This window comes from Salmo salar, chromosome 16, assembly GCF_965601325.2.
Source record: "Salmo salar chromosome 16, fSalSal1, whole genome shotgun sequence".
In the NCBI taxonomy this organism is placed as follows: domain Eukaryota; kingdom Metazoa; phylum Chordata; class Actinopteri; order Salmoniformes; family Salmonidae; genus Salmo; species Salmo salar.
In genome coordinates, this window is record NC_138306.1 from 66713192 (window position 1) to 66739483 (window position 26292).

Below are 26292 nucleotides of genomic sequence, written 5' to 3' on the forward strand. Positions count from 1 at the left end.
TTATTCCATCAAACTTCAAATTATTAGAATAGTACACAGCGCAGAACAACCAGGTTGAGGGTCAGTGGCCAAAGCCCGCGAACAGGAATATTCCAAGTTCAGACAGAAGGGGGAGTCAGATCGCTATGATCGCCAGGAACTTTACTTTTGGTCTCTATTTTTAATTGTTGTGCTACTGGTGATGCCTGTTGATGTTAGGTAGGCAGCTACAGTAGCTGAATGATGTTAACATCTTCAGGTTTTGTTTCATTAAATGTATTTTATTTCATCTGGGTGCTTGCGTCACCTACTAACACCCTGGTACTACCCGTAGCTTCCGTTCTCCTCAGTCCGAGAAAACACTGAGAGAGAAAGGTATGTGTTGCAGATTACTCCTTTGTAGAAGTCCATAACGTGAAATAAATAAAACATCCCAAGGTTAATGCTGTAGATATTGTTACAAGGGAGTGTGAGACTATTGAAACACGTAACTTTCAGAGTTTTATTGTTGTTATTAATATAGTTTACAGAGTGCTGCTGTTGCTAGCTAGCATGCTTTTCTGTGATGCAGATGGTTAGCTGAGCTGCCGACTGGTGCTGGCGTTGCATTATGGAAGATGTAGTTTGGTCCTCTAAGGTCTGAATGGGATAGAGGCGATTTCACGTTGTAACTTGTTTGTGTTGCAGTGTTTTTGTACATGAGTTGTTGTATTTTGGTACTGTTAACACTGATAGCACCTAGCAATGTATTGGGGATGTGAGACAGGATATGTGTTTTACCTTTCTTCATGCTCCTGTGTAGAACAACTTGTCAGATGGTGCATTGGAGACTGATGTGTTCCTGTCCTGTCTTTTCACAATACTATTGCAGATCAACATAAAAGCCTAAAAGACAGCCGTGGTGTCGCCCTTCATTTCTTGGTTCTCCTGTGGTACATAACAGACCCGCTACATATCTACAGATAGATAGAGCACTGGGCTCCTCCAGAGCTCTGCAAGTTATGACCTGCCCTTAAACAAGAAAGAGAGAGAGAGATATGAGAGAGGCTGGATGAGGTTGTGCTAGCCGGCCAGACGACGAGGCAGGCAGGGAAAACAATGGTTCAATTCAGCTCTTAGGTTTCAAAGTCTTCAAAAAAACCCAGTGAATGGGTGTGGGGGAGAAGTTAGGGAGAGACAGGGGAAGGATAAGGGAGGGTCAGGGGGTTTGTAGATACGGAGAGAGAGAGAGAGAGAGAGAGAGAGAGAAGAGAGGGTGGGGGACTGTAGGGGTGCAGGGGGCTTAAATGGTTTCTTTTCCTCTACTGTATGTACAGCGTCTGATGCCAGGAGAAGTTGTAGTAGAATCTCTAGAGGACTTAGCATAGAGCCTAGGGGAACCCCTAGTGGCTGAGGAGGCCCCATCGCTTTACCTCTATACTTTAAAGGCCTGAAAAGGGAGATGTAGAGAGAGATGGGGGGGGGAGATAGGAATGGGGTCTGTTGTTTTATTTGGGAACTGACTGGGGGTTTGCTAGCTGCTTTCCCCAGTCCAGCTGGTTCTAATTAAAGTCATAGGTAGTGCTACAGTGCAGTGTGGGATGGATGAAACAGAGTCTGCTGGTTTTCCAGCATCAGAATCTGAACCAGTCCAGTTGAGTTCCCACGGTGCTACTACTTCCCCACAGCCATTCCCTCTTTCTTTCTTTCTTTCTTTCTTCCCTCCTTCCCCCTCTTCTCTTCCTCTTTGTTCTCCTCGTTTGTTTCTTTCGCACACTGTTTTCTTCTTTCTCCCCAAATCTGAAGTACTGCGCAAATGGGAAACAGCTCCGGGTTGGCCACAGAGGGCAGAGTCAGGACGTGGAGGCAGAGAGAAGAGGAGAGAAGTTCCAAGTGCGTAGACTGGGGGAGGCACCCGAGTATTACAGAAGAGGTCCACTGAGCATGCCCCAACATGCCCACAACACAAAGCCTAGCCTAGTAAAGCATTCCTGTAGTACAGGGTACTACACTTACTAGTATACAGTACACTAGTACAGTGTACTTGTCTTACTGTATATCATTCTAACATTCTTTCTAACTCAGTAACACATTGGCACTGTTTTGGAGTTTTTTCTTTTTTGCTAGTGTGAACTGTTGAAAATGACTTTTGCAATTACTGATTTATCACCAGAAAGAAAGTTGCTCAGGAACTGAAGAGTTTACAAACCAATGTGTGCTTAGCTTAAACACCGAGGAAATCAATCGGCCGTAGCCTACATTTTATTTCACGCATTTCACAATCTCTAACATAGCTCAGCCTCACAAACAGAGAAAAAGGTGTGAAGAAAAGGTGGCCGATGATGTATGTGAAATTGCAGAGTGCATAAAATCTATCTTTAGCCTTATGTTTTGCTGTAAATCATGTTAAACATAGGAGCCGAGCGCGCCATGAGAGAAATTACAACTTTTTGGCACGGCTCAGAAAAAACTCCAGAGTTGAGAAACGAATAAGTCGTTATTTAGAAGTACATGTTTATACATCCCACACACTGGAGCTCTCCTCTCTCTCCCTGGGCTTTAAACATACCATCGGGCAAAACCTCACACACCGCACACACATACATACACACGTACACAATCCTCAGACTCATGTTGTGTACAGTACTTCACTTAAACTGGTACGAAAATGACATACAAAACAGTTACGTTGTTGTATTATCGATTTTCTCCCAGGTTGAGTCAAGAGACAACAACAGGATACGGACCTGTGTGGGTCTCTCGTTACGCCTGACTGGTTTTGGTATTGTAGTCCACCCACAGTGAGTGCTAAGGGCACTATCACACATTTGTTTACCTATGAAGTGTATGAAGTTCTTTATGTTTAGGGCAGCAAGTGGGAGGGAGTCATTAGTGCCAAACACCATTTACACACAAAAAAAGAGAGCAAGAAAATACTGGGAAGTGGTCCAGTTTGTTAGCTAATAGGGTTCAGGTGCTGTCAAGGATGCAGTCTCGCTCTGCACGCGATGGTCATTAACTAGATGGCCATACAAGAGCAAGAACAGATAGAGGAGGATGGGCTTCCCTCTCTCTCTCTCTCTCTCTCTCTCTCTCTCTCTCTCTCTCTCTCTCTCTCTCTCTCTCTCTCTCTCTCTCTCTCTCTCCCTCTCTCTCCCTTTCAATTTATGCCCCTCTCTCTGTCTTAAACTGTAACTCCTCTCTCTCTCCCTCTCTTTTTACCCCCTCTCGCTCGCTCTATCTTGATCTTGATCTCCTCTCTCTCTTTCTCTCTCCCACCTCCCTCTCCCTCTCTTGCTGCGTCTCTCTTTTCTCTTTTTTTTAATCTCCTCCCAGTCTCTCTTCTCCCCCTATTACCCCCTCTCTCTTCCCTCTCTCTCCTCCTGCTTTCTCTCCTCTCCCTCTTTTTTCCCCCCTCCCCTCCCTCGCTCTCTCCTCCCTCTCTCCCCCCTCCCTCGCTCTCTCCTCCCTCGCTCTCTCCTCCCTCGCTCTCTCCTCCAGTGTAAAGAGTATGAGTCATGGCTCCCTGGCTCTGTCTGGGAAACATCAGCCGTTAAAAGGGGGATGAGCTAGTCACACGGCAGTCGGTGTGTTCCTATACTATACACCAGAGTTGGAGGGAGCGAGGGAGAGAGGGAGGGAGGGAGGGAGGTAAACGAGGGAAGGAAAGAGGAAGTGAAAGAGGGAGCTGGATGCGTGGTGAAGAGGGAGGAAGAGAGGGGGTGAAAGAGGGATGGAGGTATAGCGAGAGAAAGGCGAGGAAAAGAGGGAGGTAGAGAGGTACAGTACAACACAGCTGAACTGCACTGTAGGTGGCTTGTATGGGGATGTATATATGTGTTTGTGCATGTAGACTTTTTGTGGGTTCAACATTTCTTCTTCGGTGTGACAGGAAGCCGTTTATATTGGGTGTCATTATTGTATCTGTACTGTAGCAGTCCAAGAGAGGCCCTGCTCTGTAGTGATTCGATGTGTGTGCTTTCAGAGACACTTCTGTATACCGGTTGAACATCTGCAAGCTTATTATATCATTCACACACACACACAGCCTTTTACCCTTCAACCTTTTGGCAGGTAGCTCGAACCTGGTCATTCACACACATACGCACGCACGCACGCACACACAAACACACACACACACACATACATACAAACTACTGTCGCCTAAGCATGTCATCAACAAGGCATACAGAATCGTCCTTCCACTGCCAGATGACATTACAGTGAGACAACAAATAAAGACAGTTTGTCTGTGTCCTAAATAGCACCCAATTCCTTATATATAATGTTCTACTTTTGACCTTGGTAGGCTACTTGTTGATGGGGTAGACTACTTGTTGATGGGGTAGACTACATATCCCATTACTGTCACCCTGGGATGATATACACTGCTCAAAAAAATAAAGGGAACACTAAAATAACACATCCTAGATCTGAATGAATGAAATAATCTTATTAAATACTTTTTTCTTTACATAGTTGAATGTGCTGACAACAAAATCACACAAAAATAATCAATGGAAATCCAATTTATCAACCCATGGAGGTCTGGATTTGGAGTCACACTCAAAATTAAAGTGGAAAACCACACTACAGGCTGATCCAACTTTGATGTAATGTCCTTAAAACAAGTTAAAATGAGTCCCAGTAGTGTGTGTGGCCTCCACGTGCCTGTATGACCTCCCTACAACGCCTGGGCATGCTCCTGATGAGGTGGCGGATGGTCTCCTGAGGGATCTCCTCCCAGACCTGGACTAAAACATCTGCCAACTTCTGGACAGTCTGTGGTGCAACGTGGCGTTGGTGAATGGAGCGAGACATGATGTCCCAGATGTGCTCAATTGGATTCAGGTCTGGGGAACGGACGGGCCAGTCCATAGCATCAATGCCTTCCTCTTGCAGGAACTGCTGACACACTCCAGTCACATGAGGTCTAGCATTGTCTTGCATTAGGAGGAACCCAGGACCAACCGCACCAGCATATGGTCTCACAAGGGGTCTGAGGATCTCATCTCGGTACCTAATGGCAGTCAGGCTACCTCTGGCGAGCACATGGAGGGCTGTGCGGCCCCCCAAAGAAATGCCACCCCACACCATGACTGACCCACCGCCAAACCGGTCATGCTGGAGGATATTGCAGGCAGCAGAACGTTCTCCACGGCGTCTCCAGACTCTGTCACGTCTGTCACATGTGCTCAGTGTGAACCTGCTTTCATCTGTGAAGAGCACAGGGCGCCAGTGGCGAATTTGCCAATCTTGGTGTTCTATGGCAAATGCCAAACGTCCTGCACGGTGTTGGGCTGTAAGCACAACCCCCACCTGTGGACGTCGGGCCCTCATACCACCCTCATGGAGTCTGTTTCTGACCGTTTGAGCAGACACATGCACATTTGTGGCCTGCTGGAGGTCATAAAGTAATCCTTCTAACCCCCCCCCCCCCCCTTAAAAGATTTAGATGCACTATTGTAAAGTGGTTGTTCCACTGGATATCATAAGGTGAATCCACCAATTTGTAAGTCGCTCTGGATAAGAGCGTCTGCTAAATGACTTAAATGTAAATGTAAATGTAATTTTGCAGGGCTCTGGCAGTGCTCCTCCTGCTCCTCCTTGCACAAAGGCGGAGGTAGCGGTCCTGCTGCTGGGTTGTTGCCCTCCTACGGCCTCCTCCACGTCTCCTGATGTACTGGCCTGTCTCCTGGTAGCGCCTCCATGCTCTGGACACTACGCTGACAGACACAGCAAACCTTCTTGCCACAGCTCGCATTGATGTGCCATCCTGGATGAGCTGCACTACCTGAGCCACTTGTGTGGGTTGTCGACTCCATCTCATGCTACCACTAGAGTGAAAGCACCGCCAGCATTCAAAAGTGACCAAAACATCAGCCAGGAAGCATAGGAACTGAGAAGTGGTCTGTGGTCACCACCTGCAGAACCACTCCTTTATTGGGGGTGTCTTGCTAATTGCCTATAATTTCCACCTGTTGTCTATTCCATTTGCACAACAGCATGTGAAATTTATTGTCAATCAGTGTTGCTTCCTAAGTGGACAGTTTGATTTCACAGAAGTGTGATTGACTTGGAGTTACATTGTGTTGTTTAAGTGTTCTCTTAATTTTTTTGAGCAGTGTGTGTATATATATATATATATATATATATAGACCATGCTCATCCATTAGGTGCCCAGACCATCCCTGGCTCCCTGGCTCCCTGGCTCCCAGACTCCCTGGCTCCCTGACTCTCTGACTCCCTGGCTCCCTGGCTCCCTGACTCCCTGGCTCCCTGACTCTCTGGCTCCTTGACTCCCTGACTCCCTGACTCCCTGGCTCCCTGGCTCCCTGACTCCCTGGCTCCCTGACTCCCTGACTCCCTGGCTCCCTGGCTCCCTGACTCCCTGGCTCCCTGGCTCCCTGACTCCCTGGCTCCCTGACGCCCTGACTCTCTGGCTCCCTGACTCCCTGGCTCCCTGACTCCCTGGTTCCCTGACTCCCTGACTCCCTGGCTCCCTGACTCCCTGGCTCCCTGGCTCCCTGACTCCCTGGATTCCTGACGCCCTGACTCTCTGGCTCCCTGACTCCCTGGCTCCCTGACTCCCTGGCTCCCTGACTCTCTTGCTCCCTGACTCCCTGACTCCCTGGCTCCCTGACTCCCTGACCCTGACTATAGCGGTGGGTGGGTAGATTGTATTCCCCTTGAAATTAGAGACCTTTTATGGTTCTGTTTGGTCCTACAGGAGACTGACTGGTGGGTTGACCTTCTAATACTAAAATAATGATGAGACTAGACTGCTGCCCTCTGCCCAGATAGGACAGCTGTGGTCAGCAGACCAGCTGCCTGCCCTGGGGTGTTGAGGTGGCGGTGAGGGTCTGTGTGTGTGTGTGTGTGTGTGTGTGTGTGTGTGTGTGTGTGTGTGTGTGTGTGTGTGTGTGTGTGTGTGTGTGTGTGTGTGTGTGTGTGTGTGTGTGTGCTTGCGTGTGCGCGAGCGTGCGTGTGTGTGCGACTCTGTCTTACACTCTCTACTCTCTCTTCGTCACTAGGTTCAGTAGCGATGGCTTGAATGTGAGAGTGCCAACTTTGTGGTTCTGAAGGGATATGTTGGCATTTCCCTAGTATTGGAAACATTCAAAAGAAAAAATATCAACGGAATATTTTGTTTTGAAGTAAATGACGAGAAATTATGACGAGCGCGTCATCAAACGAAAATGCCATATCAAAGTGCATAGAACGCGTACGATCGCTGGTGACAGGGGATCATTAGGAAAGAACAACTGGAGCTAGATGATTCCAAAGCCTCTGATCATAGGCTACTCTCCATAATATACACTGGCAGCAGTAGGAATATCATTTGAATGGTAATTGAGTCCTGATGGATTGAGTTCCGCGGGGCCGGGGCAGAGTTCCCGCTGAAACGGTCCTACACTGACCAAACCACTTCAGACCATTTTCGTTTTTTAAAACTCGGTTACTCCCGTCCATTTCCAGCTCTTCGCGGCTACAGTCAACCAGTCAGTCAGTCAGGAGAGAATAGAGGAATGTGGTGTTTCTGTTGCTGCTATCTGACCGGCCAAGTGGCAATTTTGCGGCCTGGTCTGTTTTCCTTGTTTTGCCTCCCCTCTGCGGAGGCCTGTGTGTGTGTGTGTGTGTGTGCGTGCGTGCGTGCGTGCGTGTGTGTGGACCGGGCTGAGCCAGCCCTGCCAGTCATTCCTTTGCTGTGTAGTCAGAGCTTCACGTCAGTGTCGAGGTTAACCCCACAGCCCTTGAGGCCAGACCACAGATTTTCTGATAGGGAAGTCGAAGCTCGTTTGACTGGTTAAACCCAGTGAACTGTTCCAAGGGTTTGGTCTCTGTGCTCCAGTAACAGCAGCAGGGTAACAGCACCACAACACATCTAGTCCTGCCAGGACTGGCTCCCTTTACGTGGGACAGGCAACTGCTATATTGGTGTTCTGGGCCCGTATTCATAAAGCATCTCAGAGTGCTTTATATATAATCATATTCATTATGATCTAAGAGGAAACATTTATCCTATATCAGCACTCTGACACTGAGAATATGAACCCTGGCCCATTTTCTCTCTAGTTGGTTCACTGAATTAAACAGCTGTCTCCCTGGTCCACATGCCAGCTACACATCATATATATGCCATTTAGCAGACATTTTTATTGAAAGTGATTTAGTCATGCATGCATACATTTTACGCACAGTGCTCCCAGGAATCAAACCCACTATTCTGGCATTGCAAGCGTCACGCTCTACCAGCTGAGCTATAGGGCCACAGTCATGACCCAGTCATGAGGCCTCATTGTCAGCCCAAATAGAAAAACGGTCTTCTCTTCCTCCCTTAGTCATTACTGGAACAAACATGGGAAAGTAACCATACCGCATAGCCACATACTGTACATGTCTGCCAAACCCTGAAACGGTGCTCTCTCTCTTCCTCCCACCCCTCTCTCTCTCTCTCTCTCTTCCTCCCGCCCCTCTCTCTCTTTCTCTCTCTCTCTCTCTTCCTCCCGCCCCCCCCCTCTCTCTCTCTCTCTCTCTCTCTCTCTCTCTTTATTTTTCTCTCTCTCTCTTTCTCTCTCTCTCTCTCGTTCGCTCTCTTTCCATCCTAACCCTGATCTATGCTACATAGTTAAGCACTCTGCAATTTACTGGGCCATATCGATAGTCCATCGTCCTTTTAAATGGTTTGCCTTTGACTTGGCATTTCCCCCAAAATTATCTCCCAACATCTGTGTCCTGTGGGAAAGGTATTTTGGGGTTTTGTTGCTGGAAAGAAACACTGTTGTTTTTGTTCTTCTCTCTCTCGCTCTCTCACTCTCTCGCTCGCTCTCTTTCGATCTCTCTCTCTCGATTTCCCTCCCTTTCTTTTTTCTATATTCTTCTTCTTGTGATACAGAGGGCTTGATAACGGCTGAGGATCCAGAAATAGCATTAGCTGCAGCCTGTAGCTCACAACACAGGAAATGACTGGGCGCCCCACCCAGCCTGCAGCCGACCGTACCTCAGGGGCAGAGCTTGCTCCAGGCTAGCCTGTACAGCAACCACAAACTCTAGCTAACTCCAATGTAGACTTTAGCAGTCAGCCAAATGCTCTCAGGCCGTACCTCAGAGCAAGGGTTAGCTCTGTGCTATAGCCTAATGTTTGCCTGGCTACCCAGACTCCTTTCACACCCACAGACATTCGTTTCTTCTCCTCAGTCTGGATCTGAGTACCTCCCTGACCCTTCATCGAATGTGAACACATTCGGGGCTGTGTGATTGGTCCAGAAACTGATAGGTTGGGCTAGAGCCAGAACACACGTGGGTAAAGCATTGGCTTTGATACTCTGATTGGTTTGAGATGATCCAATCACTGTTGACTTTGTCTTGTGTACAACCCCCCTCGTTCCCCTCGTCACCACAGACGACGAAAGTATGTAGTGAACGACAGAGCAGCGTAAGAATTTAGTGGGAGTTGTCAGGCAAGCCTAATGTAGTCTACAGCAGCCAATCTCTCTAGCTTGCTCTGGGCTAGCCAATGTACAGCAGCCACTCTCTCTGGCTAGCTCTGGGCTAGCCAATGTACAGCAGCCAATCTCTCTAGCTAGCTCTGGGCTAGCCAATGTACAGCAGCCACTCTCTCTAGCTAGCTCTGGGCTAGCCAATGTACAGCAGCCACTCTCTCTGGCTAGCTCTGGGCTAGCCAATGTACAGCGGCCACTCACTCTAGCTTGCTCTGGGCTAGCCAATGTACAAAGCAGCCACACACTCACATTCCAATTGGGAAACTTATAGACTTATAGCAAGGTACTTTGAGAGTCACTTATCTCTGTGATTGAAAGAATTTGTGTTGGTGAAGCAGCCCCCAGTCAGCCCAGCCAGGCCCAGCCCAGCCAGGCCAAACAAGCCCAGCCAGGTACGACCAGGCCGCAACCCAAGCTGTAGTTCAGGCTGAGCAACATGCTTTATTGATTTAGGATCTGTGGTGAAGGAAGAGAAAGCCCCCGGCTCTTTCAGTCCTCATCAGATGTGGCTGAGCACAGTGGGTGTGTTGTGTCCAGCCGGGTATGAGGGTCGAGGGGAGGCTGAGAGTGGGAACAAGGAGGCTCTTGTTCTGGTCTGGAGCTACAGACGGGAAAGACCAGAGCTCTACAGTTCAGTCTGGACTGCAGTCTGGAGTCTGGTGGAGTCAGTCACTGATGTGTCCGACTCCAGTATTGTACAGCTATTTGTCACTGTCTGTCACCTCCATTTGTTTGTCTCCTTCTCTGTCACTCTGACTGTCTGTCAGCCTCTCTCTTCCTCTCTCTCTCTCTCTCTCGTCTCGCATTCTCTCCCCTTTTCTTTTTCTTCCCTATCTCTCTCTTTTTCGAAACATATGATGTAGTGCTTAGTCCCCTATGTGCCTCGCTCTCTGTCAGGGCTTCTCCTGGGGATGAAAACAAATGAACAAGGGAAGGAGAAAATGGAGTTAGACAAATTGGGAGGGAGGTCTTATAATCCCATCTATTAAGTCTGAAGTCAAAGTTAAGTCCCAAATGAGCCCAAAGCCAATCCTGGCTGACACACAGACACATGCAAGCAAGTGCATGCACACAGACACACACACCATATGTTTTACTATCCTTGTGGGGACCCAACATGTATTTACATTCAAAATCCAATTTTTCCTAAACCTAACCCTAACCTTAACTCCACCTTTAACCCCTAACCCTAATTCTAACCCTAAACCAAACCCTTAAACTAAGCTTAAAATAGCCTTTGTTCTTGTGGGGACTGTCTTTTACTATCCTTTACTATCCTTGTGGTGACTTTTGAAGATGTCCGGTACCGACGAGGATAGTAATGCAAGCCCAGACACACACACACACACACACACACATACATACAAACACACACACACACACACACATATACGACCACAGCCACACATGACAACAACAACAGCAGGGGTTGGAGAGAGGGAAGGAGAGCTGCCTGTGTGGCTGTAGGAGGCAGCTCTCCTTCCCTCTCTCCAACCCCTGCTGTTGTTGTTGTGTGTGTGTGTGTGTGTGTGTGTGTGTGTGTGTGTGTGTGTGTGTGTGTGTGTGTGTGTGTGTGTGTGTGTGTGTGTGTGTGTGTGTGTGTGTGTGTGTGTGTGTGTGTGCGTGTGCGTGTGCGTGTGTGTGTGTGTGTGTGTGTGTGTGTGTGTGTGTGTGCGTGTGTGCGTGTGTGAGTGTGTGTGTGTGTGTGCGTGTGTGAGTGTGTGTGTGTGTGTGTGTGTGTGTGTGTGTGTGTGTCTGGGCTTGTATTACTATCCTCATTGGTTTGGAAGAATAAGAAGAAAAAGAGTTACAGACGTTAGCAGAGAGCACGTCAACAAAACCTTTGACAAGTCAGTTCAATGCTGCTTTCTCCCACTGTCCGGCGCGTATCGCTTTCAGGATTGCGTGCCGGTGTGAAGTTATGTTTCTCTCTCTGTTCTGTTTTGCAGCGACCATGAAGAAAGGCAGTCCAGGGTGGGGGGTGGAGAGAGCGGTGGGGTTCGGAGGGAATGGACAGATCACTCTAGCGAAGAGCACGGCCAAAACGACCTCTGTGGAAGCGGTCCCGTTTTCCGAGGGAAACCTCCTGCTCCAGGTATACAGTGTGTGTACTGTATGTGTACAGTGTCTGTCTGTCTGTCTGTCTGTCTGTCTGTCTGTCTGTCTGTCTGTCTGTCTGTCTGTCTGTCTGTCTGTCTGTCTGTCTGTCTGTCTGTCTGTCTGCCTGTCTGCCTGTCTGCCTGTCTGTCTGTCTGCCTGTCTGTCTGTCTGTCTGTCTGTCTGTCTGTCTCTCCCCCCACCCCGAGGCCTCTCTCTCTCTCTCTCTGTCCCTCTGGGGTTTACCTGAGGAAGCTTAGCTGACTTGAGGGGCAAGCAGCGACCTGTCCCCCAGCTCACACACACTATATGATGCCTCTCATACCCATCTACATGTAAAGAAACCAACCTCACTCCTTCCCCTCCAGTTATGTCTTGACACGACCGAAACTCCTCCACCTCACGAGAGTTAGGGATTACTGCCTCTCGTTATCAGCCTATATATCACGCAAACTGTATACCATAGATGTAGAACCCCTGTATACAGTCTGGAACAAATATGCTCGATTATAAACTCTTTGTTATTTCGACAACCTCCATAAAATGATAACCTCTCGTACGTGTATGTTCAATGCCAACAAAGGAGAAAAGAAGAAGACGCGGATTCAACCACTTGTCTAAAGCACACATACAGAGTCATCTTCCTGGAGTAAACACCCAAAGTCCCTGCCCTCCTGACTAAATCCTGAGTTTGACTCTCTCATTTCATTACCCGTGGGGCAATGCCTCTGACAGTGCGGTCCCATTTCTCATTGGGGGCTAATGCTAGGAGTGTTAGCGTGCTGTCCCATTTCTCAGTGAGGGCTATGCTAGTTCTCGTTAGCATTAGCTTTATTGCTAAAGATAACCATCGCCATCTCCAGGGAGGTCTCAACGCGGACCACACACAGCCTTTTACCCTTTAACCTATTCTCTCCAGTAGGGGCTGGTCTAATGGAGGATGGTGCTAGACTGATTTATGACTGATTCTCTGCCTTGATAGTTTGGTAGTGCTGGGCAGTTTGTAGTTTAGTCGTAACTGTCTTCCCTAGTCGTTGTCCTGGTGACTACAGTAAATCCACACAGAGAACAAATACAGCTCTTATGAGACACAATTGTGTGTTGTTTTATTTTTAAAAACCTTTTTTGTAGGGCTAAACACCAGACAAAGATTCATGGGGTAGTTGTTTCACTGTGTTTCACTATGTGGTTGATTCACCATGCAGAAAACTTGTTCAGTGCAATCTGGGAGCATATATCATTAAGATGTTACAAACCACATTATCGTCTTGTTGTCCTGTAGTCTTTCTCTGGAAATAATTAGAGTAGGTGGGTTAGAATCACTCACTATTACCCTCAAACACACACACGGTGGTGTAAAGTACTTAAGTAAAAAATACTTTAAAGCACTACTTAAGTTGTTTTTTGGGGTATCTGTACTTTACTATTTATATTTTTGACAACTTTTACTTCACTACATTCCTAAAGAAAATATTGTACTTTTTACTTCATACATTTTCCCTGACACCCAAAAGTAATCATTACATTTTTCATGCTTAGCAGAATAGGAAAATGGTCCAATTCACACACTTATCAAGAGAACATCCCTAGTCATCCCTACTGCCTCTGATCTGGTGGACTCCCTAAACACAAATGCTTCGTTTGTAACACCAATGCTTCGTTTGTAAAAATGTTTTTACATTTAACCTTTATTTAACGAGGCAAGTCAGTTTAAGAAAAAAACTCTTATTTACAATGACAGCCTACACCGGCCAAACCAAGACAACGCTGGGGGCCTAATCACAGCTGGGTGTGATACAGCCTGGATTTGAACCAGGGACTGTAGTGACCCCTCTTGCACTGAGATGCAGTACCTTAGACCACTGCGCCACTCGGGAGACCCGGCGTGACTCATTGATGTCTGGTTTGCTTAATATAAGCAATTTGAAATTACTTCTTCTTGTATTTTAGATACTGAAGTATATTTTTGCTATGACAATTGAGTACTTTTTCCACCACTGCGCACACACACAAATACTTTGGCCTGTATTCCAATACCTGTTAGCTAATGTCTGTGTTTTAAATGCTGAAAATCTTCAGCAGCTTCCAGTAAATTCAGATAGGCCCTTTATTGTGATACCAAAATGCAGGATCTCTCACTCTCTCACTCACTCACTCACTCACTCACTCACTCACTCACTCACTCACTCACTCACTCACTCACTCACTCACTCACTCACTCACTCACTCACTCACTCACTCTCTCACTCACACACACACACACACACACACTCTGGTGGTCTATTGTTTACAAGGTCCAGGATCCTGTGCGTGACAAGAAGCCATATTCCCCCCTGCTCCGTTGTATTGTCACATTTAACACCTGAACAAAGGAATGGCTAATTACATGGGATGTTTACCCAAACCTGAACAAACACATACACACACACACACACACACACACACACACACACACACACACACACACACACCATGGCTACTTCTCCCTCCTTCAACAGCCGGCCAGAATTCCTCCTCTAATTTAATTTGACTCCTTTATTGCCCCTTATCATTCACTACGTCATGGAATTCATTCTTATTTCTTTCAGTTTAAGTTTATTTGCCTATCTTTATGTCAAATAACGAACTGTGTCTTGTTTGACGTGTGAAGTATGAACATATGTTAACATCATAATAATATAATACTATTAAGTTCATAAATAGTATGTTCATAGTGTCTATTTTTGTCTGACTGAGCCTCTCTGTGTCTCTAGGCCCTGAACGGCTTCGTGCTGGTGGTCACGGCGGAGGGATACGTGTTCTACTCCTCTCCTACTATTCAGGACTACCTAGGCTTCCACCAGGTAAAATAGGGCCTTTTGACCCACACTGACTGACACCCACATTATGCATATACTGCTTATAAATGTGTTATGTATAGGTTATTCAGGTTTTATGAAGACCCTATGTAGGTACATTTCAAGTCACCTCATAGCAGCCGTATCACCTAGCTAGCTGATGGTATCCAACACGTCAGCTTATAGCAGCCCATATCACCTAGCTAGCTAACGGTATCATACATGTCATCTCAAAGTAGCCATATTACCTAGCTAGCTAATGGTATCATACATGTTACCTCATAGTAGCCGTATTACCTAGCTAGCTAATGGTATCATACTTGTCACCTCATAGTAGCCATATTACCTAGCTAGCTAATGGTATCATACTTGTCACCTCATAGTAGCCGTATTACCTAGCTAGCTAATGGTATCATACTTGTCACCTCATAGCATCCCATATCAACTACCTAGCTAATTACGCCATCATATATACACTGAAGAGAAATGTCAATATTGTCACATTTGAATAATTTGTTGGTCAGCTGACCTTGTTGGACATTCTAATGTGACGCCTCAACATTGATCATCCCCATAGCAAATCAGTCATTTCTGAAGTAGCAAGGCTATAATCGGAAGCAGAAGTGCATGGAGTTGAGATTCATATGCCCTTGGCTCTCCTTCCCATCACCGACATTTATACAGACCACGTTTAAATGGAAGTGTTTAGAAGTCAGAAGTTCATCGACAAACAAACTCCAAACTCTTGTTCCGTGCACACACACATCATTCCCAGAGAGAGACCTTGACTGAGGCCAAGTACATGTTTTAGGAAGCCTAAGGGAGAAAAGGGAAAAGAGAACAAGCATTTAATCACACAGCACTCTCTCTATCAGACCCACGTTCCCGGCGTTTTTTTTTCATGGCGGAGCGATTCATTGATCGAAGGGAATGGGAAAACACATGAGTCATGTGTGCTGGGAACAGTAAAGTGTAGCGTGACTGCCGCTTGGCACATTGGGCCCAGAAGCACTGCTTGCCCTCTGTGCAACACGATGCATGAACCCGGGTCATTGGCCCATACACACACTTACAGTACATGCGCACACACAATTACAGCCAGGGGTGAACGTAAGGCGGTCCGGTATGGCGTCCCGGGAAAAATTCTGTGATTAGGCCCATAAGCGTGTGCACACATAGGACGTCCCGTACTGGGAAGAAATTAAATCTACGTTCACCCCTGCTTACAGTACACACGCACTTACACACACACACACACACACACACACACACACACACACACGCACTTCACACACACACACACACACACACACACACACACACACACACACACACACACACACACACACACACACACACACACACACACTCACACACACACACACTTACACACACACACACACACGCACTTACACACACACACACACACACACTCACACACACACACACACACACACACACACACACACACACACACACACACACACACACACACACACACACACACACACACTCACACACACACGGTGCATGGCCAGGTCACTAGCCTAAAGACAGACGTTACACTGCAGGAGAGAGGCTCTAATGAATATGTTTTTTAATATGTTATTGACTCATGCTCCAAACAACAACACACACGTACGCACACACACCCACAGAGAGTCCTCTTGGAATATGGGGGTTGTTTGTGCCTCTGCACCTGGTGAGCTTTGCTCTTTAACGAGAGATGTACAACCCATCCCACTCCTTTCCCCTTCCCACGAAACATTGAATGAAGCAGACACTGGAGTATTAGGGCTTCCAAACCACTAGAGGGCAGCACCTGTTAGTTCGTATTCCCAGGAGACATTTGGAAATGACTGAATCTCATGCACTTCATATATTCCTCTCGAGTCTGTACTGTAGTTACTGTATATTGTCTTTTACACTCTTGTCTCCCTCTTTGTCCTGTCTCCCACAGTCAGATGTGGTCCACCAGAGTGTGTTTGAGTTGATCCACACGGACGACAGGGCCTTGTTCAGACGTCAGCTCCACTTCGCCCTTAACCCCAGCCAGTTTGATTCAGAGCCAGGGACAACAGAGAGTGAGTAATACACTATGTTAGTACACTAGTCTGCTATGTTTAGTACTCACCCTGGCTTTTCGACTGCCTAAGCCAGGGGTGTCGAACTCGTTCCACGGAGGGCAGAGTGTCAGCGAGTTTTGGGTTTTTCCTTTCAATTAAGACCTAGACAACCAGGGGAAGGGAGTTCCTTACGGATTCGTGACCTTAATTCAGCAATAAAGTACAAGGACGGAGTGAAAACCCGCAGACAGTCGGCCCTCCGTGGAATGACTTTGACACGTGGACTAAGCCAATCTTTGTGGAAAGATTTGATATTGCTTGAAAAAAAACCATTTTGTATAGTTAGCTGAATATACAGGATAATAAACAGGCAGCCTAGCTGTTAAGAGCATTGGGCCAGTAACTGAAAGGTCACTGGTTGGAATCCCAGAGCCAACTTCGTGAAAAAAAATGTGCCCTTGAGCAAGGCACTTAACCCTAATTGCTCTTGTAAGTTACTCTAGATAAGAGTGTCTAATAAATGACTAAAATATAAAATATATTTAAATATACATGTCTGTACCGTAACTGTGTGTACTGTAGGCCTGCAGCCTAACAACAGCAGTGACATCACCAGCAACATAGTGAGCTACAACCCGCAGCACATTCCCCCCGAGAACTCCTCCTTCCTGGAGAGGAGCTTTGTCTGTCGCTTCCGCTGTCTCCTGGACAACTCCTCTGGCTTCCTGGTACAGTAAACTAACAGTCCAACCCCACACGTCAAGAGGCCAAACGTCTTCAGATTAACTTTGTATTAGTAGTAGTGGTTAAAATACGACTTTTGCCTCCACAGAATGAGGCAATGCGCAAAACAAAAACTTACCTTAGTGTAGTTGTATTTATGATTTCTGTTTTTCCTCATGTGATCATACAGATTGAGAAGTCCCTTACCTTTCCTCCTTATTTCCCTGTGTCTTCAACTCCAGGCCCTGAACTTCAATGGGCGTCTGAAGTATCTCCATGGCCAGAACAAGATGTCAGATGACGGGACCATAGACCATCCCCAGCTGGCCCTGTTCGTGGTGGCTACCCCCATCCAGACCCCCTCTATCCTGGAGATCAGGACCAAGACACTTATATTCCAGACCAAACACAAGCTGGACTTCACCCCCACGAATGTTGATACACGGTAACACTTCCATCCAGTGTTATTATTAAAGTACACTATAGTATGTGCACATCCCTTAGTGGATTCGGCAACTTCAGCCACACCCGTTGCTGACAAGTGTATAAAATCGAGCACACCGCCATGCAATCTCCATAGACAAACATTGGCAGGAGAATGGCCCGTACTGAAGAGCTCAGTGACTTTCAACAAGTCAGTTCATCAAATTTCTGCCCCAGTCAACTATAAGTGTTATTGTGAAGTGAAAACATCTAGGAACAACAACGGATTAGCTGCAAAGTAGTAGGCCACACAAGCTCACAGAACTGGACTGTTGAGTGCTGAAGTGCGCAGCGCCAAAAAATTGACTGTCCTCAGTTGCAACACACACTACCGAGTTCTAAACTGCCTCTGGAAGCAACGTCAGCACAATAACTGTTTGTCGGGAGCTTCGTGAAATGGGTTTCCATGGCCGAGCAGCCGCACACAAGCCTAAGCTTGCCACCATTGATCTCTGGATCAGAGGAAATGCGTTCTCTGGAGTGATGAATCACACTTCACCATCTGGCAGTCCGACGGATGAATCTCGGTTTGGCGGATGCCAGGAGAACACTACCTGCCCCAATGCATGCAACTGTAAAGTTTGGTGGAGGAGGAATAATGGTCTGGAGCTGTTTTTCATGTTTTGGGCTAGTCCCCTTAGTTCCAGTGAAGGGAGTTCTTAACGCTACATCATACAGTGGCATTCTAGGCAATTCTGTGCCTCCAATGTTGTGACAACAGCTTGGGGAAGGCCCTTTCCTGTTTCAGCATGACAATGTCTCCATGCACAAAGCAAGGTCAATACAGAAATAGTTTGTCGAGATTGATGTGGAAGAACTTGACTGGTCTGCACAGAGCCCTGACCTTAACCACATTGAACACCTTTGGGATGAATTGGAACGCTGACTGCGAGCCAGGCCTAATCGGCCAATATCACTGCCCGACCTCACTAATGCTCTTGTGCCTGAATGGAAGCAAGTCCCCGCAGCAATGTTCCAAGATCTAGTGGACAGCCTTCCCAGAAGAGTGGAGGCTATCATAGCAGCAAAGGGGGGGGACAACTCCATATTAACGCCCATGATTTTGGAATGAGATGTTTGACGAGCGGGTGTCCACATACTTTTGGCCACGTAGTGCATATCTAACTTAAAGATGACGTTATTCCTTTGTGTGCGTTATAACATTGACATTCATTTCTAAATGATTTATAAGCATTTGTGAGGACTTATTCATGAACGTTACTATGAATTGTAACCCCAAACTGTAGAGAACCGTGAAAAAAAACAGAGTAATTAGCGAGCGTTTCTGATGTTATTCCTCCTGTGCGTTATTGTGTGTCAGAGGGAAGGTGGTTCTGGGCTACACTGAGCTGGAGTTGTGTATGAGAGGCTCTGGATACCAGTTCATCCACGCTGCTGACATGATGTACTGTGCCGACAACCATATCAGAAGTAAGTCGTTATCACCTTTCCCAATGAATATTACAATTTTCCTCTTTGGATGTTTGAATTAACTAACGAGTGATTGAATGGACGAATGAATGAATGGCTGAACTAACAAATGGATTAAACAACGAACGAATGAAATTAGCAAAAACGAATGACTTCTCAGTATTTGCTTTACCCGACCCTGTTGTTGACAGTTTCCTCGTGTCTGTTTCCCTCCTTAGTGATAAAGACAGGTGAGAGTGGTCTGACTGTGTTTAGACTCCTGGCCAAGAATGGTGTGTGGGTCTGGGTTCAGGCTAATGCCAGACTGATCTACAAGGGAGGGAGGCCCGACTTCATCATGGTCAGACAGAGACCGTTATCGTGAGTAGAGTCATCGTCTGGACAATCCAATCCAAGATTTCTCTGCGCTGTACTCTGCTGTACTCAACTCTGTTTTGTTCTAACACTCTCCTTTTTATTCCTCAAGAAATAAGGAGGGTGAGGAGCAGCTTCGCCAGCGGAGACTCCAGCTGCCCTTTAACTTCGCCACTGGGGAAGCTGTTCTCTACGAGGTGGGCCCCTCTCTGGACATAGCTGATGTTCCAACCCAGAGCAAGGGCCCTAAGATCAGGAAGATGGCTGAAGAAATGGCCCTGGACCCCGACTCCATGCTGGGCTCCATGCTGAAGCAGGACCAGTCCGTCTACATGCAGGTACAGCAATTTACTGTTTTACCGTATTCCCTATATTATGCACTACTTTTGACCAGAGCCAATAGGTCTCTAGTGTACTATGTAGGGAATAGGTTGCCATTTTGGACCCTGACAATGTGTCAAATAATCCCGTAAGGGATGGGTCGCTAAGGATGACTTGACACGAAAAGTATTTTATTCATTCAATCATTCATCCATGCAGACCAGCCCCAGCGAGCCCTCCAGCGGGCCCCCCAACCCTCAGGAGCTGTGCTCCTGGGAAGACCAGGCCTTCAGCAACAGCCACGCAATGGCCAATGTGCCTGGTGATTCCTGGCAGTCCCAACACCACACTATGCCCAAGCCTGACGCGGGCATCAGGGAGGAGTCCACTGTCCAGGACCTGATGGAAACACTGCAGCAGATCATCGGGGACAACAGCCTGTGTTCCAGGTTTGACTTCTACTATAAAATAAATTATATAAATGAATGAAAAACAATAGTATATTATAAAATTGAAAGGTGAAAGGACAGTTGCTTTGTCTAGCAACACTATCATGACTATAGCAAATACGTAGGTTTTGTGTGTCAAGAGTGCAGTATTTATTTAGTTGCACAGCACAAATGTTTGTTAGCACGTTTCTCACACTGGCTTTAGCCACAGAGGGAGCAGGCATGCCTAGGCAAGTGTAGGGGGGTTGCCTAGCAACATGTGCCTGGAGGGAGTCAACTTTTGCATAGCGCCACAAATTTGTGAATTTGTTCGGACCGAACAGCTAACATGATAGCTAAAATAGCTTTGAAGATTTCAGCTAATAGGAAGAAGTATGTAACTATTTACATATAATTAAAATGTGGGTAAATTTGTGGACAAAACATACGCAACCTTTAATTTTTTTTACTTCTTCAACTACCGCAACATATTTTCCTCACTAACAAACTTCTAAACTTCTTCCACTAGACGCATCGTCGTATTTCTCTCGCCAAATGATAACCTAAAACATTTCTAATTCCTTATGAGTAAAAGTGTAGTAATCTTAGTGTAATTATTTGTGATTAAATATGTGCCCCACAGTCCAAAGTAATGAGGTTGACATAGTCTATCAAAGTAATCAGACCAGATATTTTTATAAATTGAACTTAGAATATACTTCACCGCTTCACTTAAGTAAAATGTTTCAACTTCTTCTACTACCACAAAAATACTTTCAAAGAGCTGAAGCAAGTCACACAATTTTTGTTCATGGAAAATTACCATCTATTATTTATTGTATCTATTTCAAAACAATTATGTGAAGTGCATTGTATTGTATTGCTATACTGTAGCTTGTATGAAATGTGCTATACAAATAAAGTTGGATTTGATGTGATTGCGGCCTGGAAGGGGACCTTATCTGATCTTATCTTGTTGCAGCCTGGATGTGGACCCCATAGAGCTGAAGGACTGGGAGAACACTCTGCTGAAGATGAGCTCCAGCAACTGTGAGATGTCCGAGGACCTTGATGACATCCTCAACCATGACATCCTGTCATATGTGGAGGAACATCTCTTCAAGGAGATCGGAGGACTCAAGATGCCCGAGCAGCTGGGCTCAATGCTGGGGTCCGTCAGTGTCAACAACCCCCTCTTGGAGGTACCAGAGTGCCTTACAAATGTCGACCTGCATGGGAATACCATGATGCCTGGAGGAAAGGGCTTCAACTGGGGGGCTGATCCCCAGCAGAACCAGTTGCTTGGGTTGGGAGGCTTGAGTGCGGCTGAAACAGTGAGTAACGTTCGGGGCATGATGAAGCTGACACACATGGGCTCTCAGATGGGATTGAACGGCCCCACACTCCAGCAGGCTTCCTCCAGGGACACCTTTGCCCAATCCCTGGGAAAGAACCTGGGCCTGGAGAGCAACGCTAACCCTCTGGCCTTTAACCCTTCCCTGACTGGCTCCTGTGCCCAGGTGCGGCAGAACCAAGCCAAAGGTAGGCAGCAAGGCCTCCAGGCCTCTCAGATCCTGTCCAGCCCTGGTAAGGGGCTGGCGTCTTATTCCCTGAGACAACAGATGCAGTCAGACCTTGCCAATCGGAGCTCAGCCACTCAGGTCATCCCTGCTCCTATGGGTCTGCCAATCCAGAGCCAGCTGCTAGGGTGGAACATGAATGATCAGCTAATGAGATTCCAGGACCAGAGCTCCATAAGCCAATCAGATCCCTTTGCAGTGCCCGGTCAGGAAACCATGTGGATGCCCTTGCCCTCCTCCATGCCCAATACCAACATGGTGGACGACACCCTGTTGGAAACCTTTGCCCAGAATATTTCAAATCAACCAAAAGACGTCATTCCCAACCCGGCTAGCTGCCTACAAGGGCACTTTTCCCTGCAGACACAGCAACAGCAGCAGCAGAAAATGCTGCCCACGATGTTACACCAACAAAATGGACACCAACACAATGTCATGGGCAGCTTTTATAACAACCAGGTGTCTGACTTCCAAATTGCTCCCCAGCTCCCCATCCCTGGGCTCGAGGCCCAGCCACAGCAGAACTCTCAGGCCCAGAACTACAGCAGGGATCAAACAATATCAGGCCAGTACAGGCTTCAAAAGACCTCTGCTGTAGTCACCTCTCCTCTCGTCTCATCCAACAGCTGCATGTTCAGCAGCACCAACCCCCCCTCGGTTCCTGTCAACGGGGTCTGTTTAACCCCCAACACGGCCCTTGGTTCCCTGGTCCCATCCTCCTGTCAGAGGGCCACGGCCCCCCTCCACGACCACAGTCCCTCCCAGGCCTCCTGCTACTTCCAGAGGAACTCCAGCGGGCCCATCGTGGGGTCCTCGGCAATCCCACAAGGTGACACCAACATCAGCCCTCTGTCCTGTCAGGTGGGGCCTGGTCTAACCCCTGGGGGACTCACACCAGACAGCCTGCTGGTCCAGCAGCAGTACCTCGACTGCAATGGGCAGACACAGGTAATACAGGCACCAGTATTTTAATGTAACCTTTATTTTAACAGATTGTCCCATTGAGGTAAAAATACCTATTTAACAAGGGAGACTTGTTTCATTATTACAACCAGATTATAGCGTTTCTAATTGCACCAGTATTTAGGGTTTTACTAGTAGGACAATTATTACGAGCCACGAAGGGGCCTTTGGGAAGAAGGTATCTGTTTCATATTTGTCTTTGACGTATATTGAAGCATTTAGTGCTAATTACTCTGTTGTATGTACTTATACACAAATTTGAAGATTTTCTTTGTCCATTGTTGGTGGTTTCTTTGAGAAGGGTATAATGAGGATTTTAAAAGCACTCAAACAAGCACTGTTTGCTGTGGGTTGCATGCATTACATCATCCCTTTGTCTTTCTGATCTGTTGTGGCTAACTTCTTCCTAATTGGTCCGTTATTTACCATCCAGGTCACAAACTGTCCAATGGAGGAAAACATGTCGTTCCAGTTCCCGCCCCTACCCCTGCCCAACGGAACCACATACTTCTCAGAGAACAATCAAACCAACTGTTGCAACTTCTAGAAGGTTCTACAAGGAGGAAGAACCCGCCTTTTCTGCGGCTGAATGGAATTTGTTAAGATACTGATGATGAGCCCTCTTCGCTAAACAAATAAATACATGGACACATACAGACTCACACAGCCAGGTGCCTTTGGGGATTCTACCACCACCATGCCTTACTTCACCAAGGAGACTGGCCAAGATGGCTTCCTTCATTTCTCTTCTATGCGTCTCAAATCGTATGTTTGGCGTTTGGACCAGAGGGTCGTGTGGCTTATTTTTCTTCTGCAACCAGACTGACTGTCACTGGAGCTCCTCCTTGACTTGCTTTCACCTTGGGTGTGCATGCCCTGGTTAAAAGTAGTGCACTATATAGGGAATAGAGTGCCATTTCGGACGTACACTCACGTCTGGTGGATGTGGAGGAACGACAGAATATATTTATTAGTTGTTTTGAATTGTACCCCCCCCGTTTGAATTGTGCCTCGTGCCTCTGATGTTAAAGAATTGCCAGAAGATTTTGGAAAGGAAAGACGAAAGATGATGAAGTAAGCAGTAATAGGGAAAAAGAGAACACGTTGAATGAGATTCCTGGGATTACTTTTAAGTTGTTTTTTCAAATCCCGAAATGCATTTGAATATATAGGATCTAGATGACTTCCAAAAGGAAAGGTGAGATAGTCGATGCCTGGTAAATTTACTACAGTATGACCATACGGACAAGAAGAAGAGAGTTTGCATTTGGAAAATGCTAAATATGTTGGCATATGATATTATGGACAGGATGGATATCATTACGTACTGTACAATATGTTTATATGAATGATATACAGTTTAAACTGTATCAAATGCTTATTTTGATACGGGGGAAAAAACTATTCCCCAGCAATCATAATACTTCAATGACCTTTGAGACTTGCCACATGTTCTTGCATCACAAACCACGCTCCATTTCGATATTATCCTATTATTACAACAAGATATGTTAATCAGAATGTAATGACAACAACAACAAAAATACATTTATTTACTCAGCTTTGTTTCGTTTTTTGAAAAAATGCATCTTTTGTATTTTTATAAGCATTTAACCAAAACCATAAATATGTAATTGAGCCAGTTTTGTCTTTTCTGATATTTTGTGAAGTGTCCCACTGGGAACACAATGGTTGAATAAACATTGATTCCACGTCATTTCAATGAAATTATGTTGAACTAACTTGGAATAAGTGTTGAATTGATGTCTGTGACCAGTGGGATTCCTGTGCACCTGCAGTTTTATTTGCTTCTATTGTGCTTCTATTGATACAAAACACCCAAGACGGGGAGGTGCCTTGGTAAAGTATTCATGCAGAAATGCATCAGATAGTTTAAGTGCCTCATTTGCATAAATATGCAGATGAGAAACCGATTAACCAATCATGGAAAAGCATATAATCACCAGTCAATTTGAAAAGAAAAAGTAGAGCCACTGTTCAAACTGCATTGTTGATATGGTCTCCTGTGTGGGAATATCTTTCACTTTACTTTCATTTCCTTCATTAATTATTTTATTGCCTTGTAGTTCTACAGGGAAGTAATACAGTATTGGCAGCTACAGTTTCAGAATGATCAATGATCCAATTCAATGTGGATTATTTAATGTATTCTAGAGGGATCGGGTGCTTTCAAAAATCAAAAATACAAAATCTATAATGAACACCTTAAGTGTCCATATTGAAAGTATATTTGTCTGTATTCTTGTCTGCATGCTTCTGCACAATGTAGGCACTATAACTATTGCACTGAGGCCAAGGCGCCTTTCTATATGCAGTACCATTTTAATGCGTACATACTATTTTTCATTTGTATTTTTAAGTAATGTGGCCTTTATAAGATTCACACCTATTATTATACACTATTTTATACGTATGTTTTCTGCACACAGAACAGTTAAGGTCTGTAAAACCTTTTTTGACCTATTTCCTCAGAACAGTATTTATAAATATACACCTTGTGGCTTTTGTTGTTGTTGTTTTTCTGCCTCTAACAATGTGTCAGCCATGGCGCTTACGTCTCAATTGTTATATTTCATCTCCACATTATTAAAGAGGTTTAATGACTTTTCACAGGTTTGTCTGTTCTTATCAGAATCACTTTTATTCGACAAGTACATTTACATGTGTCAGGAATTTGACCTGGTGGGATTTATGTTATGTTTTTTGGAAAATGTTTTGTTGTTGTTGTGGCTTTCACAATATTCAATAAATCTTTAATGTGATGTTCAATGATACAATTTTATCAGCAGAGCAAATAAATACAAATTTAAAATAAAATACAGAAAGATAAACAAAAACATACAACCTATAGATATATCACACATACTGTATGTATTATACCATAACACTTGAATATGATTATATCAACACATCGTTCTAGATCAGGGATCATCAACTTGATTCTTTCTTGAGCGGATGGTCAGGTAGCCAGAAAATAATAAAAAATATAGTTTTAGACTGCAAATTGACCCCAAGAAGCCTAAACAGATATAGCATTTGACTAAAACATAATCATTTCAAACCTTGATTACATTTGGGAACATTGTCCTGCGTAGGGTGCCGTCTTTCGGATGGGATGTTAAAACGTGTGTCCTGACTCTGTGCTCATTCAAAATCCCATGGCGCTTATTGTTAGAATAGGGGTATTCATCCCGGTGTCAAGGCTAAATTCCCAACCTGGCCACATTCCATCATGGCCACCTAACCATCCCCCTCATTCCTAATTGGCATACATCACTCCTCACCTCTTCACCTGATAGCTGATGTGTGGTGAGCGATCTGACACAAAAATGGACGCTGTGCATCACTGAGGTGGGTGCTACAAACTTCCCCCTATTATGTAAAGCGCTTTGAGTAGCTCAGTTGGTAGAAAAGTGCTATATAAATCAAATAAATTATTATTAATTATTATTATTTGTTTACGATCACATACCGTATGTGTCTCTATTATGCATGGGAATACTTGGGAACAGATTTCCAAAATGAAA

At 45.7% G+C, this 26292-nt stretch overlaps 1 protein-coding gene across 1 annotated transcript in view; it reads left to right on the forward strand.

Moving 5' to 3' along the window:
- The window catches only part of ahr2d (aryl hydrocarbon receptor 2 delta), a 76714-nt gene extending 51342 nt beyond the window's left edge, over positions 1-25372 (forward strand). Inside the window, 11 exon segments of the mRNA NM_001123543.1 lie at positions 11411-11556; positions 14312-14401; positions 16356-16479; positions 17044-17189; positions 17427-17629; positions 18989-19098; positions 19317-19458; positions 19565-19790; positions 19993-20222; positions 21184-22729; positions 23178-25372. Coding sequence (NP_001117015.1) covers positions 11411-11556; positions 14312-14401; positions 16356-16479; positions 17044-17189; positions 17427-17629; positions 18989-19098; positions 19317-19458; positions 19565-19790; positions 19993-20222; positions 21184-22729; positions 23178-23291 — 3077 coding nt within the window. The 3' untranslated portion in view covers positions 23292-25372.
- The last annotated feature ends 920 nt before the right edge of the window (positions 25373-26292 follow it).